General features: G+C 42.4%; 1 protein-coding gene across 4 annotated transcripts in view; it reads right to left on the reverse strand.

The window, feature by feature from the left end:
- The window catches only part of FHOD3 (formin homology 2 domain containing 3), a 519,848-nt gene that overhangs the window by 425,727 nt on the left and 79,453 nt on the right, over positions 1-14,668 (reverse strand). For all 4 annotated transcript variants that reach the window (XM_073006355.1, XM_073006354.1, XM_073006353.1 and 1 more), the window contains exon 2: positions 2,594-2,700. In XM_073006355.1, coding sequence (XP_072862456.1) covers positions 2,594-2,700 — 107 coding nt within the window. The remainder of the gene's footprint in view (positions 1-2,593; positions 2,701-14,668) is intronic.

Genomic DNA, 14,668 nt, shown 5'->3' on the forward strand with positions numbered 1-14,668 from the left:
GGGAGAAAATTTTTGCAATCTACTCATCTGACAAAGGGCTAATATCCAGAACCTACAAAGAACTCAAACAAATTTACAAGAAAAAAACAAACAACCCCATCCAAAAGTGGGCAAAGGATATGAACAGACATTTCTCAAAAGAAGACATTCATACAGCCAACAGACACATGAAAAAATGCTCATCATCACTGGCCATCAGAGAAATGCAAATCAAAACCACAATGGGATACCATCTCACACCAGTTAGAATGGCGATCATTCAAAAGTCAGGAAACAACAGGTGCTGGAGAGGATGTGGAGAAATAGGAACACTTTTACACTGTTGGTGGGATTGTAAACTAGTTCAACCATTATGGAAAACAGTATGGCGATTCCTCAAGGATCTAGAACTAGATGTACCATATGACCCAGCCATCCCATTACTAGGTATATACCCAAAGGATTATAAATTATGCTGCTATAAAGACACATGCACACGTATGTTTATTGCAGCACTATTCACAATAGCAAAGACTTGGAATCAACCCAAATGTCCATCAGTGACAGATTGGATTAAGAAAATGTGGCACATATACACCATGGAATACTATGCAGCCATAAAAAAGGATGAGTTTGTGTCCTTTGTAGGGACATGGATGCAGCTGGAAACCATCATTCTCAGCAAACTATCACAAGAACAGAAAACCAAACACCGCATGTTCTCACTCATAGGCGGGAACTGAACAATGAGATCACTTGGACTCGGGAAGGGGAACATCACACACCGGGGCCTATCATGGGGAGGGGGGAGGGGGGAGGGATTGCATTGGGAGTTATACCTTATGTAAATGACGAGTTGATGGGTGCAGCACACCAACATGGCACAAGTATACATATGTAGCAAACCTGCACGTTGTGCACATGTACCCTACAACTTGAAGTTTAATAATAATAAATAATAAATAAATAAATAAATAAATAAATAAATAAATTGTGAAGGTGTTAAAACAGGGGAAACCCAGGAAGCCATCAGTACATACTAAAGTCAAATAGCTACATGAAACTAAGAAGGTTCCAATTTTTCTCCATTAATTGAGCTATTTGTGAAAAATGAGAACTCCCAGATAGTATCCAGTGGACCATATTTTTAACTCAGGCAAAGTGGTTTCAAACAACTTTTGGGGGCTCCTGGACAACAGATTAAGATAGCTGAGCATTATTTGGAAAGTATCAGGGAATCTCTTAAGCTTCCTGAAGAGGAGGGTGATGAAATCAGAGATATACTTGGTTCGAGATGGACAAGAAGTAGGCTGGGCATGGTGACTCACACCTGTAATCCCAGCACTTAGGGAGGCTGAGGGTGAACTGCTTGAGTTCAGGAGTTCGAGACCAGCCTGAGCAACATGACAAAACCCCATCTCTACTAAAACATACAAAAATTAGCCAGGTGTGGTGGCGCGTGCCTGTAGTCCCAGCTACTCGGGAGGCTGAGGCAGGAGAATCACTGGAACCTGGGAGGCAGAGGTTGCGGTAAGCCGAGATCGCACCACTGCACTCCAGCCTGGGTGACACAACGAGATTCCATCTCAAAAATAACATACACACACACACACACATATATATATATATAATTAGCTGGGCACAGTGGCACGTGTCTGCAGTCCCAGCTACTCGAGAGGCTGCAGTGAGCTGAGATCATGCCACTGCACTCCAACCTGGGCAGCTGGAGTGAGACCCTGTCTCAATAAATAAATAAATAAATAAATAAATAAAAATAAGAAGGAGAAAGGTGGGGCCCTATCAGAGGCTATTTCAGTAATCTAATATAAGAATGGCTACTTATATGGGTATATTCCTAGAGAGGTTTCACTTTCTGTGCACATCGCTGATTTTTTTATGAGCATATTGCTTTATTTGGACTCAGAGTATTTCTTTATTCAGCAAAAGTATTAAGCAATTCTAGGTATGGGCAAAAAGTAAGTTGACATTAACATAATTAATTTTTTTTTGCAGAGTAATGAGTTTAAAAGATGATACCATATAAAACTATCTTCTAGAGCATCTGCTAAGAAAATATCCAGTAAATTATCATTGAGTAGAATATCTAAAATAGTTGTGAATCCACTAAAATCTGGAAAATATCTATTTATTTATTCATTTTTAGAGATAAGGTCTTGCCCTTTTATCCAAGCTGGAGTGCAGTGGCACAATTATGACTCACTGCAGCCTCGGCCTCCCAGGCTCAAGTGATCCTCCCACCTCAGCCTCCAGAGTAGCTGGGACTACAGGTGTGAGCCACCACCGCTGGCTGGAAAATATCTATTTAATTGTGATATATGATTTTAAAATAACTTAGAATATAAATACCATGTGCTTGATTACCACAAATGTTCCTAGGAAAGGCTACTCCCGAGCACCCATCGAGAAAAGTTACTCAAAATGGAAATGGGTCTGCAGTCACCACTGATGAGTCACTTGCATCTCCCTCGTGTGTGATTGAGAATTAAGAGAAGGTCAAAGCCATGGCAGTTCCTCCTAAATATTTTAAGGCCTCAATGTACCCCCATTTCCTGGTAGGTGGGGACCAGTCAGCAGGGTCAACAGTTGCTCTTACCCAGCGTCATCCTGGAAGCCTTCCAACTCATCCCGCTGCTCTGCCAGGGTGGCCTCCAAATCCAGGTAGGCGCCATTGTGAGAGAGCTGCAGAGTACAGTCATCCAGCTGCAAGAGAAAGAGCCTGTTATACCCAACCTGCTCCTCAGATGGGGACTACATATGGAGAAATCACATCATATTGCCCTCATGTGTTTTGTAAAATCAAGCAATATTCTGAAATGTGGATCATAACTTCAAAAGCTAGTATGTTAGTGCAAATAGATCAGGAACGATCTGGGTACCGAGTGGATAGATGAGGCATCTCTTAACAGAGTGACATTGACAGCATCCCCTGGGCCCCAGGACACTGAAGGAGCCCTTTTGGTCCTGGGCCAGCACCTTTTTCTACTCTCAGGGGCCCAGATGAAACCTGGCATTTCAAGAGAGGAAATCGAGATCACAACGCTGATGTGACCATGGATTGAGTCACAGAACTTAAAAGGCAAATTTGGTGGGGAAAATATGCTGTTTCCTTTGATTCAGTGGTAAGTCTGCTTATTCAGATTCTATGGTCATACTCTGCACATTGCAAATAATGTTGCTCAACAAAGTATTTTTACAATTGAACTGAAACATCCTGAACTGAATGGCAATATACCCAAATTACAACACAGCACATGGGAAATTAAGTCTCTTTGTTACTAATCTCATTTTTTTAATTTTTTTTTTTTTTGAGAGGGAGTCTCGCTCTGTCACCCCGGCTGGAGTGCAGTGGCTCGATCTCAGCTCACTGCAACCTCCACCTCCCAGGTTCAAGTGATTCTCCTGCCTCAACCTCCCAAGTAGCTGGGATTATAGGCACACGCACAGATCTCATTTTTTAAAATTTTTAGTTTTTGTTTTTTTGGCAACAGAGTCTCACTCTGTCACCCAGGCTGGAGTGCAATGGCATGATCTCGGCTCACTGCAACCTCTGCCTCCCCAGTTCAAGCAATTCTTCTGCCTCAGTCTCCTAAGTAGCTGGGATGACAGGCACCCACCACCATGCCCCCCTAATTTTTTGTATTTTTAGTAGAGACGGGCTTTTGCCATGTTGACCAGCCTGGTCTTGACATCAGGTGATCCACCCACCTTGGCCTCCCAAAGTGCTGGGATTACAGGCGTGAGCCACCACACCCAGCCAAACATTTTGTTTTACAAACATTTATATGTTGTTCATTATATTCTGGTCACTGTTCTAAACATTTGTACATGGAAAGTCAGTTGATTCTCTCACAAACTCTATACGTTCTACTATTTTCCTCATTTTACAGAGGAGGACCCTGAGGCACAGAGAGAGACTACATTACTTGCCCAATTCACCATCTAGTAAATGGTGAAGATGGAATTTGGATACCAGCAGTTTGATTTGAGGACACGGTCTCAACCACTACACTCTGCATCCTCTCTATAGCCCAAGACCACAAAGAACTTAAAAATTTTGTCATGGTGCAAAATTGACCAAGCAAATGTGTTTACCAATGCCATTCCCTTTTCTCCCCAGGCACACAGCCTTGCCTTAGAGTTGGGCTCTGGCTGCATAACTGAGTATTGATCAACAGAATGTGGGTGAAAGTGAAAAGAATGCCCCCAACAAGCTTGGCCATAACACCTCTGCACAACTGTCCACTTTTCTTTTCTTGTCTATGGCCAGATGCAGAGGAGCCAGAGGAGACTTTGAAACCTAGAAAACAGCAGAGCCCCAAATGCAAGGAGTTTGGGTTCCTGAGTCACTGCATGGAAGAGAACACTTTGCTGCCCAGATCCACTGACCCATCCTGGACTGTGACAGGATCAAGAAACGTGCTTTGCTGTGCTAACTCATTAAGGTTTTGTGGTTGCTACAGGTAGCAGTTAGCGTTATATTACATATAGAATGATTACTCTTAAAAACAGAGGAAAATAATTTTACCAAAGAAGATTGAGATTAATATTACAAGGAAATCTAAACTCATACCCTCATGCTTGATTTATTGAGCTATAAGAGTGACTCAATTCATCTTCTTGCTGAGTTAGGCTATTATTCCAAAATGACAGCTTGGAGAAAAGTGGACACAAATATGTGGTTACTTTAAATCATCTAGATAAATGCTTGATAATCTGCTATAAGTGAGATTTCAAATAAGGGATTAATTTTTGGTTTTAATAGGAAAGTTTTGCTATTATCCTCAACAAGAGAAATGCAAACTGTCATCTTGTTTAGAAGCAGCATCTATAACAGGCTGTTAATTATTGTTAGAAACCCCGCAGTTCCTTGTTTCTGGTTATCCGCAACAGAATGAAAGGAATTTCTTCTTTATTACTTGTGAGAAATACCTAGTTAAGTCATTTGAAGGGGTTAATCCTATTTGATTCACTTGTTTTATTTCTCTAATAGCAGACCGTACCTCATAATTACTAAAGGCTTGCTGGTGAATTTCAGCGTTCTTGAGCAGCATCTTACAGATGGATCATCTGATTTGAGAAGGCATTTAATACAAACTGACCAATCTCTGTACTGTAGTGTCAAAGGTGTGCCCAGGGTTTTGGGGAAACACGCAGGAGCTGCCTCCCCTACTCTGTGGAAGCAGCAGGCAGGAAGAGTTTCCTGCAGAAGGTGTCTCCTGAGCCAACGATCACCAGTGGACTGAAATTAGACTTTATCATTCCAGGTGGAAAATTCCAGTGGAAATTGGACCTGTTGACACGTACAGTGAACCATGTGTCTGGCTGTAATCACTGGCAGCTCATTCTTGCTTTAATTTCTACTGCTGTTATTAACTAAGAAAGCTGATTTAGTGTGTTCAGCTGATGGTATCAACACATTGCTTATTTTTAATCCCACATATAATCAACAGACTGAAAGATGGAATGACGAAAGCTCTTAAGCCATCACAATGTCCTTTTCCTCAACCCATGGAAACATATGAGCTTAAAGAGAGAAGCATTGAGATAAAGAGCTTCTGCTTCTCCTCAAGGAGGTCTGAGTCATTCTGAGCCTGTGGTCCACACTCAGCCAGAAGGAGAGAACCAAGAGCAAGAAGAAGTGCTGTCTGGAGAGAAGCCAAGCATATGCATGAATGTGGCATAAATACTCCCACCAGAGCCTGTTTCAAGCTACCAATGCACAGTCGCCGAGCATGGGGTTAGAAAGAGGTGTGCAGAAGTTCACCAGTATACAGAATTTCTACCACACAGATCTGTAAGATCTAAATAACCAGGAGAGCAGAGGTAGCAGAATGGAGTAAAATAATTAGGAAGTAAAACACTTGGAATGTCTATAACCTTTGTTTTTAATATAATCTGCTCAATTGTGAGTTTCTATAATTCTTATTTAAAATTTCTTTTATTTTTATTTATTATTATCATTGTTTTTTTGTAGGGGGAGGGTCTCACTGTTGCTCAGGCTGGTCTTGAACTCCTGGCGTCAAGCAATCCTCCCGCCCCGGCCTCCTAAAGTGTTAAGATTAAAGATGTGGTGAGGTGCAGTGGCTCATGCCTATAATCCCAGCACTTTGGGAGGCCCAGGCGGGTGGATCACAAGGACAGGAGATCAAGACTATCCCGGCTAACACAGTGAAACTCTGTCTCTACTAAAAATACAAAAAAATTAGCCAGGTGTGGTGGCGGGCGCCTGTAGTCCCAGCTACTCAGGAGGCTGAGGCAGGAGAATGGCATGAACCCGGGAGGCGGAGCTTGCAGTGAGCTGAGATCGCGCCACTGCACTCTAGCCTGGGCGACAGAGCGAGACTCTGTCTCAAAAAAAAAAAAAAAAAAGATTAAAGATGTGAACTGTTGTGCCTAGCCAATTTAATTTTTAGCAAAAGCTATGTTTGACAAGTGGCTCACAAAATTCCTGAGAATTTGACAATCAATCTTGCAGGTCACCCAGGCCAGCACCAGCACATACTGCTCTTGGCCATTCAGCTGAGGTACCTAAAGCAGAGATGAAAAGACAGAGACCTTTACCCAGGCTTATAAGTCTCCACCAGCCCTGCCTAAGCCCTAAGCTCTTCTCCTTAGACTGGGAGGAGGTGGGGATATACTAGTGGCTGGCAGATGTAGCCCCATCTGGGCTCTTTTGCATATCATTTCCATCTCACATCTTCAGATTTTATTCCCAGTAGCCCAAGACAAATATCTCACCTTTCTGGACACTCACCCTGGCCTGCCAGGTATCTGCCTCAAGGTGCTTTGCGCCCACCCCAGATTGTACCAGGAAGCCCCACAATCTCCCCAGCCTCTGACAGCAGAATCCCCAAACCTTAGCAAAATGGTCTGTTCTCACCATTCCTCTTCTCACATTCTGGGCAGCATAACTACTACTATTTCCACAGTTCAATTTTAACAAAATTATATGTCAGGCACAGGCAGGGCACCAAGGAACACATAATCACTTCCTTCCCTCAAAAAGATCGTTTAAGTATAACACACAAATCAAGCACAGAAGAGAATAAAACACCAACTAAATCAACTGTCAAAATGGGTGGACGTTCATCCTCAGTTATATTCCTTCTGCTATCGTTAGCAGAGACCTAAGCATCCTCCATGGAACTGCCCGAGTTCCCCGTTCAGGATACAGGCTGCCATTACCTCCTACGCCAGATATCACAACCCCGATCCCTAATGAATGGGTGGGCAGGCCCATCCCTTTTGTGTTACTGAGTCCCTCAACTGAAAAAGAAAATAATTTGCATCTCTTGATCTCTCAGGAACTTCGTGTGGAGTCCTCACAGCGGGGTTATAGGAAGAGGGGCTGCCCTTTGGGAGACAAGACATGCATGTGCAAAGGGGATCCTAACAACACAGGGGCTGTGAAGACAGCAAACAAGTCAACACACACCACCCGAGCCACTCCACCACACAAACCCCACCCATCATTACACCCGAGACACAGGAGATTAATATTTAAACCATCACATGAGCCAAGGAGGAAGAATACAGTGCTTCTTGGGTGGACCGAAACATTGAAAACAGCAAAAGTCCCTAAATTTGTGGGGATGGGGTCATGTTTAGCAATTATTTTAATAAGCAAATTAACAGGTACACTAAATGAATTCCTCAATTTTGTTAGTGATAATGACGTAACAGTTATAAACATTCCGAAGAATTAAAAACAATATGAATAGACAGTGAGTGTTGATTAATTCCAATCCAGTTATTATACAGACTTAGACAGATATATCGAAACTTTCCCTACAGAGTGGAAAACTCAGACACCTCCCTGCCAGACCAGTCCCCGCCGGGGAATCTCAATTCTCACTTACACAGAGGCAACCTGATCCCATTCCTTGGCCTTTCCTGTCAAATATCTTCCCAAATGACTTAAGGGACCTGGAATTTCCTGACTCTGACAATTTTCATGTCAACCCTGATCCCCTGGCAGCATGTCCCCTGCAGTCCTTTCTTGGCTCTAGGTTTGGTGGCCAGGACATTGCCGGGCACTTCAGGACATAAGACAAAGCCAGGAGCCATGGGGGAAGATAACATTACAGGGCTATTATAGAAGTCCGGTGATTAAGGAAATTTAGGGGCAGTGACAGTGGTGCAACAGGAGGACTTCAGATTGGGTTGCAGGCTCACACAGTTAGGGCTGTAAACCTGTGGCCAGGATTCTGGTGGGAGGCAGGGTACTCAGCAGGCAGCCAGTCTCAGATCCACAGTAAGTGTCCGTCTAAATATCCAGGATTTTGTGCCACTCTGCCTGGGTTACAACACACTGATAAAGCAGAACCTCATTCCCTGGAGACATAGAAAGAGCCTTCCACTCCTTGTAGAGACACTATGCAAAGTCACTCTGGGGTTCTTTTAACTGTTCCTGCAGAGATAGTACAGTCAAAAAGGAAGGGCAAGTCAGGCATGGTGCCTCATGCCTGTAATCCCAGCACTTCGGGAGGCCAAGGCAGGCAGATCACTTGAGGTCAGGAGTTTGAGACCAGCCTGGCTAAAATGATGAAACACCATCTCCACCAAAACAAACAAACAAACAAACAAAAATTAGCCAGTATGATGGTGCCACACCTGTAATCCCAGCTACTCAGGAGGTTCAGGCAGGAGAATCGTTAGAACCAAGGAGGCGGAGCTTGCAGTGAGCCAAGATTGCGCCACTGTACTCCAACAGATGACTTTCTGTCATCTAAAGAAAAAACAGAAAGGGCAGACTCACCATCCTGAAAAAAAAAAACAACCCAAACATCTCAAAGAAGGCTGATGTCACGTCTCGATTTATGTATTCTTTCTTTTTCTTAGTCCAGTGAACTAGCATGTTACTGGGGTAGCTTAATGATTATCTAGGTTTTGGCAGCAGGTCCACAGTGATCCATAGCCCAGGCAATAAAATTTCTGTGTAATCCTGAAATAGATTTGCACAGAACCATTCTATAAATATATATACTAGAGCTACTCTTTAAACTAATTTTGATTACAGTTTAGAAGTGGAAAAACATTCTGATCTTAAAAAGAAAAAAGTAAACCTAATGGAAAGCGCAAGTGCTCCTGGGACTTCATTCGTTCCCCCATCCCTGCATCCACATCCTCCCAATGTGATTTTGCAACAACTTCTCTCTAGAGGCAGATTCTTCCTCTACTCCTGGAATCTGGGTGGCCTGTGTCTTGCTTTGGCCAATAGACAGTGTCACGTGTGACCTGGCAGAGACCTGGAAGGCACCTGCTCACTGGGGCTGTCCTCTCTTGCTGCTCTTGGAGCTCTGCCTCTACCTGAAGATGTTGGGGTTCCCTGCTGGAGGGTGAAAGACTTGGGCCTGGCTGCTCCTGCCACCCCCGCTCACAGCCTGCCAACTGCCACATGTCACACGAGGCCAGCCTGGATGGTCAAGCCTCCAGATGACCCATATGACAGACACATGAGACAGCCCAGGAGAAATTGGCCAAACTGGCCCAAACCAGAACTTTCCAGTTGACTCATAGGCTCAGGAGCAACTTCAGGGTTCTGACTTTATGTCACCCTCCTCTTTCGATGAGCTTGCCACCTCAACCCACAGCCGACGGGGAGAACAACTTTCACACTCCACGTGCTCTGCACCTGGATGGCGGGTTGGTGAGAGGTTTGCCCCCTTCAAGTTGCCCACTGAACGCACCATGACACTGCAGGCTCAAGGCAGGACTGGTCACTACCTGCGCAGCCCTGACATGCCACAGAGCAAGAACATACCTGAGCCCAAAGTCCTGCTTCCCTGACCTTCCCTGAGCCCAAAGTCCTGCTTGGGGCAGAGGACAGCAGCAGCACTTGCTGGGTAAAAGCAAGGAAGGGGAACCTAAACAGAGCCTGGAGCACCGGTGAGTGAGGGAGCAGTCAGCCAAGGACCCTCCCAGGGAGGAGAGGAGACAGCAGGAAGCTAGACCACACGAAGCCCCAAACCCCTAGAGCGTGCTCCATGGACCCATGGAACTTCACTTTCAAAATGCAAATGGAAAGATAAAACTTGGAAGAATTTCAAGATAGCAACCTTAAGCACAGGGCCCTTCTGACTCCATCAGTCACATGCCCACAAAGCCAGTCCCACTCCTGGCTCATAAATGAAGTGTTGCTGTCGGCCCCACCTCTCTCCAGGGCCAGGTTGACTATGGGTCCGCTGACTGCCCCACTTCAGGCACATACAGCTTTAAGAGCAGCCCAAAAGCAGTCAGCATGTTCCTTTTGGTCAGTTGCAATACAGCTACGCCTGTTTCCCCCCTCAAATGGTACTTTTGTTGCTAGGCAGCCATGAAGCTTGTGGCTTCCTTGGATTTTGTGGTTCCTTCTAAATGGAGCAGAGACAAGAAACTGGACTTAAAGGACAAGCAAAAAATGTTAGGAAAGACAGCTTTCCAACAAGCAGTGCCACGTGTCCCTTTCACAAGTCTTAATAAAACCAACACAAAACTCGGTTCAATCATTCTAGCTTTTACAGACTGTGATTCCCCCTTAAACCGTAACCACCATTGCAAAGGGACAAGACACAGGGCACACACTCTGGGGTTGTCCTCTGCTATTTCCTAAGGTTATAGTGAGAATGTGGTATTCATTTCATTAACCTTCAAACTATGCATACTCCTCACATGTATTCCTTTGTATGTGTAATGCATTTCACATAAAAAATGTAATTACATTTACATGTTTTAAAAATACAAGTAACGCTTGGTCAATTTTCTTAAGAGAAAGACTACATGAAATCAATTCACATGATATCAGAAGAAAGCAGTTCCTGTTGGCTAACCCCAACAGATCATTTTTAAACTTTTAAGTTTTTGGTGGCCCATTTGGCCTTCTCTAAATGAGCACATCATAGTTACTTTAATAAATGTTTTAGGATGAAGTACAAGGATATTTTTGACAACCCAGCATATATGGATTATGAAATAACATGAATATATTTACTTTGAAAGCAGTTGGACTTTACTTTCTCAGAAACATTCAATAAGTTACGTTCTTTGCGGCCACCAAGCAAGAGAAGCAATGTCTTGAAACTGACTTCAGCAGTTTCCCAATAAGCCCCAGATTTCTATTTAAGTCAACAAAAGAGTCCAGCTCACCAACTAAAGGCAAGAGCCTCTGTCAAATTCTGCAAGAAAGACAAAGGTCACGTATCTCCCACTCAGAGCTTAAATTTAAAGAGAGTGACAGTCTGGTAAATAGGTAAATATTTGAATTATTTTAAAATATTTTACTATCATTAAATAGCCAAAAATACATTACACTTTCCCTTGAAAAAGCTGGAATATATTTTTTACTTATGTCTATAGGCACCTTTTGCCATTTTCCATTTCACTTTATTCAAGTTGAACATCGTATCAACACTATGTTTCAGGATTATTATTATCACTGGTTTGTTAACTCATTCAGATTAATAGTCCTTTCCTGTTCTTCTCCATGCCACACACTACACTGTGTCCTGGGGAGACAGACAGCCCTAAGCAAGACAGACCAGGTCCTCGGGAGCACTCGGGGCTGTGGACAGGACTGATCACCCAAGGCAGTTCAGGAAGTGAGGAGGCACAATGAGTTAGTTGTCTGTGTTGTTTCTGTTCTTGTTTTCTTTAGGAGGGGATGTGGGATGCAGGGACTGAAGCACAGTGGATGCAAAAGTCCTGTCACAGAGTGTGAGCAGTTAAGGCAGCGAAGGGAGGCAGGCCACCAGCCACGGAGGGGGAGCCTCTCTGGCCAAAGCAGACTAGCCTTGATTCTAGGGCAATAAGAAGCCATGAAATTGAATGGCTGTGAGCAGATATGTGCAGAACCAGCTTTGCAGTGTGGGGATGAAAGAGGGAAGACAAATGGAGAAGTCACCACTAGGATCAGGGGCAATTTGAATGTGGCTTGGACAATGGTGAACCCAGTGAAAATGGAGAGAAGGAAAGGGAGAGGGGTAGTATAGGGAAGGAGGGGATGAAAGAGAGAAAGGAAAAGTTAGAGGATTGAGTGACTGGTCGGATATGGTGGTGTCCAACATAAGAGAGGCAAAATATTGAGTTTCTTGCTTGAGCAAACTGGCAGTACCATTTACCATTTGCATTAACATGGCAAACACTGAACTAATAGCTGTTTGTGGGCAGGGAGATAGGATACAATGAGGATTTGGTTTTTGGTTTTTCAGTTTGTTTTTTGTTTTGAGGTAGGGTCTCACTCTATCACCCATATTGGAGTACGGTGGCATGAACACAGCTCACCACATCCTTGACCTCCCACCAGGCTCAAGTGACCCTCCTGCCTCAGCCCCCCGAGTAGCTGGGACTACAGGTGTGCGTCACCACGCCTGGCTAATTTTTTAACTTTTAGTAAAAATGAGGTCTCGCCATGTTGCCCAGGCTGGTCTTGAACTCCTGGGCTCAGGCAATCCTCCTTCCTCACCCTCCCAAAGTGCTGGGATTACAGGCATGAGCCACCATTCCAGGCCACAACTGGGATTTGTTTTTAACATGCTTGTCTAAAAAAGGTGGTGAATAAAGAAATAGATTCAGGGGGCTGGGTGTTAATAAAAATATGATGGTTGAAATCCCACAGATGCATTGGCGTGCCTAAAGATAACTGCTTACTTCATGTGTCTTGAGAATCAGTAGTGGTAGTCCCTTTTTAAATTTCTGATATTGCTAACTGTGCTGTCTGAATATTTTCTCTAATGATTTAGGAGAAGTTCTTTATTAATGTCTTTTTAAAGCACTATTGATTATACTGCTTTTCCTCTATAAGTTTGTTTTCTAGCTCACTAATTGCTATTCTTATCTTTATTATTTTCTTCTGTGTTCGACATGTTGTTTTTTCCTAACCTTTGAAATCTTAAGATTTTTCAGCCTTTCTTCTTTTCAATTATGTGCATTTAAGACTATAATTTTCACAAGACCTCATCTCTACTAAAAACTTTTTTAAAAATAGCTGGGTTGGTGGTGCACACCTGTAGTCCCAGGTACTCAGAAGGTGAAGGCAGAAGGATCACTTTAGTCCAGAAGTTCAAGGTTACAGTGAGCTATGATCGTGCCACTGCACTCTAGCCCGGGCAACAGAGCGAGACACTGTCTCAATAAATAAATAAATACAATAAAGACTACAATTTTCCTCTACGTAAATCTGAGGTATAGTCCACAGGATCTGATGTGCTATATTTTCATTATGTTCAATTCAAAATAATTTCTACATTTCACCGGGATTTCTTTTTTGATCAAAAATTATTTAAAAGTGTATTAAATAATTTCCAAATATTTAGGAATTTTCTAGTAGCTTCTTTTATTGTAGATTTCTTGCTTAATTTCACCATGATCAAAAAAAAAAAAAAAAAAAACACATACTCTGTATGATTGCAATTCTTTGAAATTTCTTGAGACTTGCATTATGGCCCAATACAAGAAAATAATATATCCTAATAGTTACAATGTTTGTTAAATGAGATACTTAACTCTCTATCCTCACTGCTCTTTACCTGCTTGTTCTATAGAGAGGCATACAACCGTGAATTTTTCTATTTTTCCTTTTCATTCTGTCAATATTGGATTTATTTCAGTTATTAGGTGCAGACAAACACTTCCTAGTGGACTCTTTTAGCACTATGAGATTTCCTCCTTATCTCTAGTAATGTTTTCTGCCTAAAGAGCATGTCTGTTATTAATACAGGCATGCCACTTTCTTTTGGTTAGTGTTGCATGGATAGTCTTCTTTTAGTCCTTTACTTACAATATTTGGTACCCATATATTTTAGATGTATCTCTTGTAAGTAGAATACAGTTTTTTAATCTAATCTGATAATTTTTAATAAAAATACATCAAAGACTGTTAATTTAAAATGATTGCTGATGTTTGGGTTCAAATCTGCATGTTTAGTATTTAATCTGCATTTTCTAGTTTCCTTTTTCCTCTTTTCCCGCCATATTTGGTTTAATCTACTATTCTTTATTCTTCTATATTCCTTTCTAGTATTCTTTTTATTCCCAGCTATATATTCTTTTATTAAGCCTTTCAGTGATTCATCCTATAGATAATATGCCTTCCTGATTCAGCAAAAAAAAATTAGTGCCATCGCTTCTCAGATAATGTAAGGGCACTAGCCCACTTTAATATGATTTATACCTTTTTTTTTTTTTTTTTTTTTTGAGACAAGGTTTCACTATTTTGCTCAGGCTGGTCTTAAACTCCTGGGCTCAAACAATCCTCCTGCCTCAGTCTCCTGAGTAGCTGGAAATACAGATGTGTGCCATCGTGTCAGCTATACCTTTTGAGATATTGAGAAAAGTATTTTAAATCCCATGAAGTAGTATTGTTTTGGGCAGTCAATATTCACTTAGATTTACCTTGTTTATTGCACTTCATTCCTTCCTGCATTTCTGTGCTTCTATCTATAATAATTTCCTTTTGCCTGAAGAACTCTCTTTAGTATTTCTTTAGTGAGAGTCTGCTGACAACAAAATTGGTCAGTTTCTGTTTTCTAGAAACATTTTTATTTCACCCCCTCTTTGGGGATAACAGCTTTATTGAGATACAATTTATATCACATAATTCACCTATTTCCAGTGCCTAATTCTCTGGCTCATAGTATATTCACAGAGTTGTGTATACATCACCACAGTGAATTTCAGAATACTTTCATCACCC

This window comes from Chlorocebus sabaeus, chromosome 18, assembly GCF_047675955.1.
Source record: "Chlorocebus sabaeus isolate Y175 chromosome 18, mChlSab1.0.hap1, whole genome shotgun sequence".
Taxonomy (NCBI): domain Eukaryota; kingdom Metazoa; phylum Chordata; class Mammalia; order Primates; family Cercopithecidae; genus Chlorocebus; species Chlorocebus sabaeus.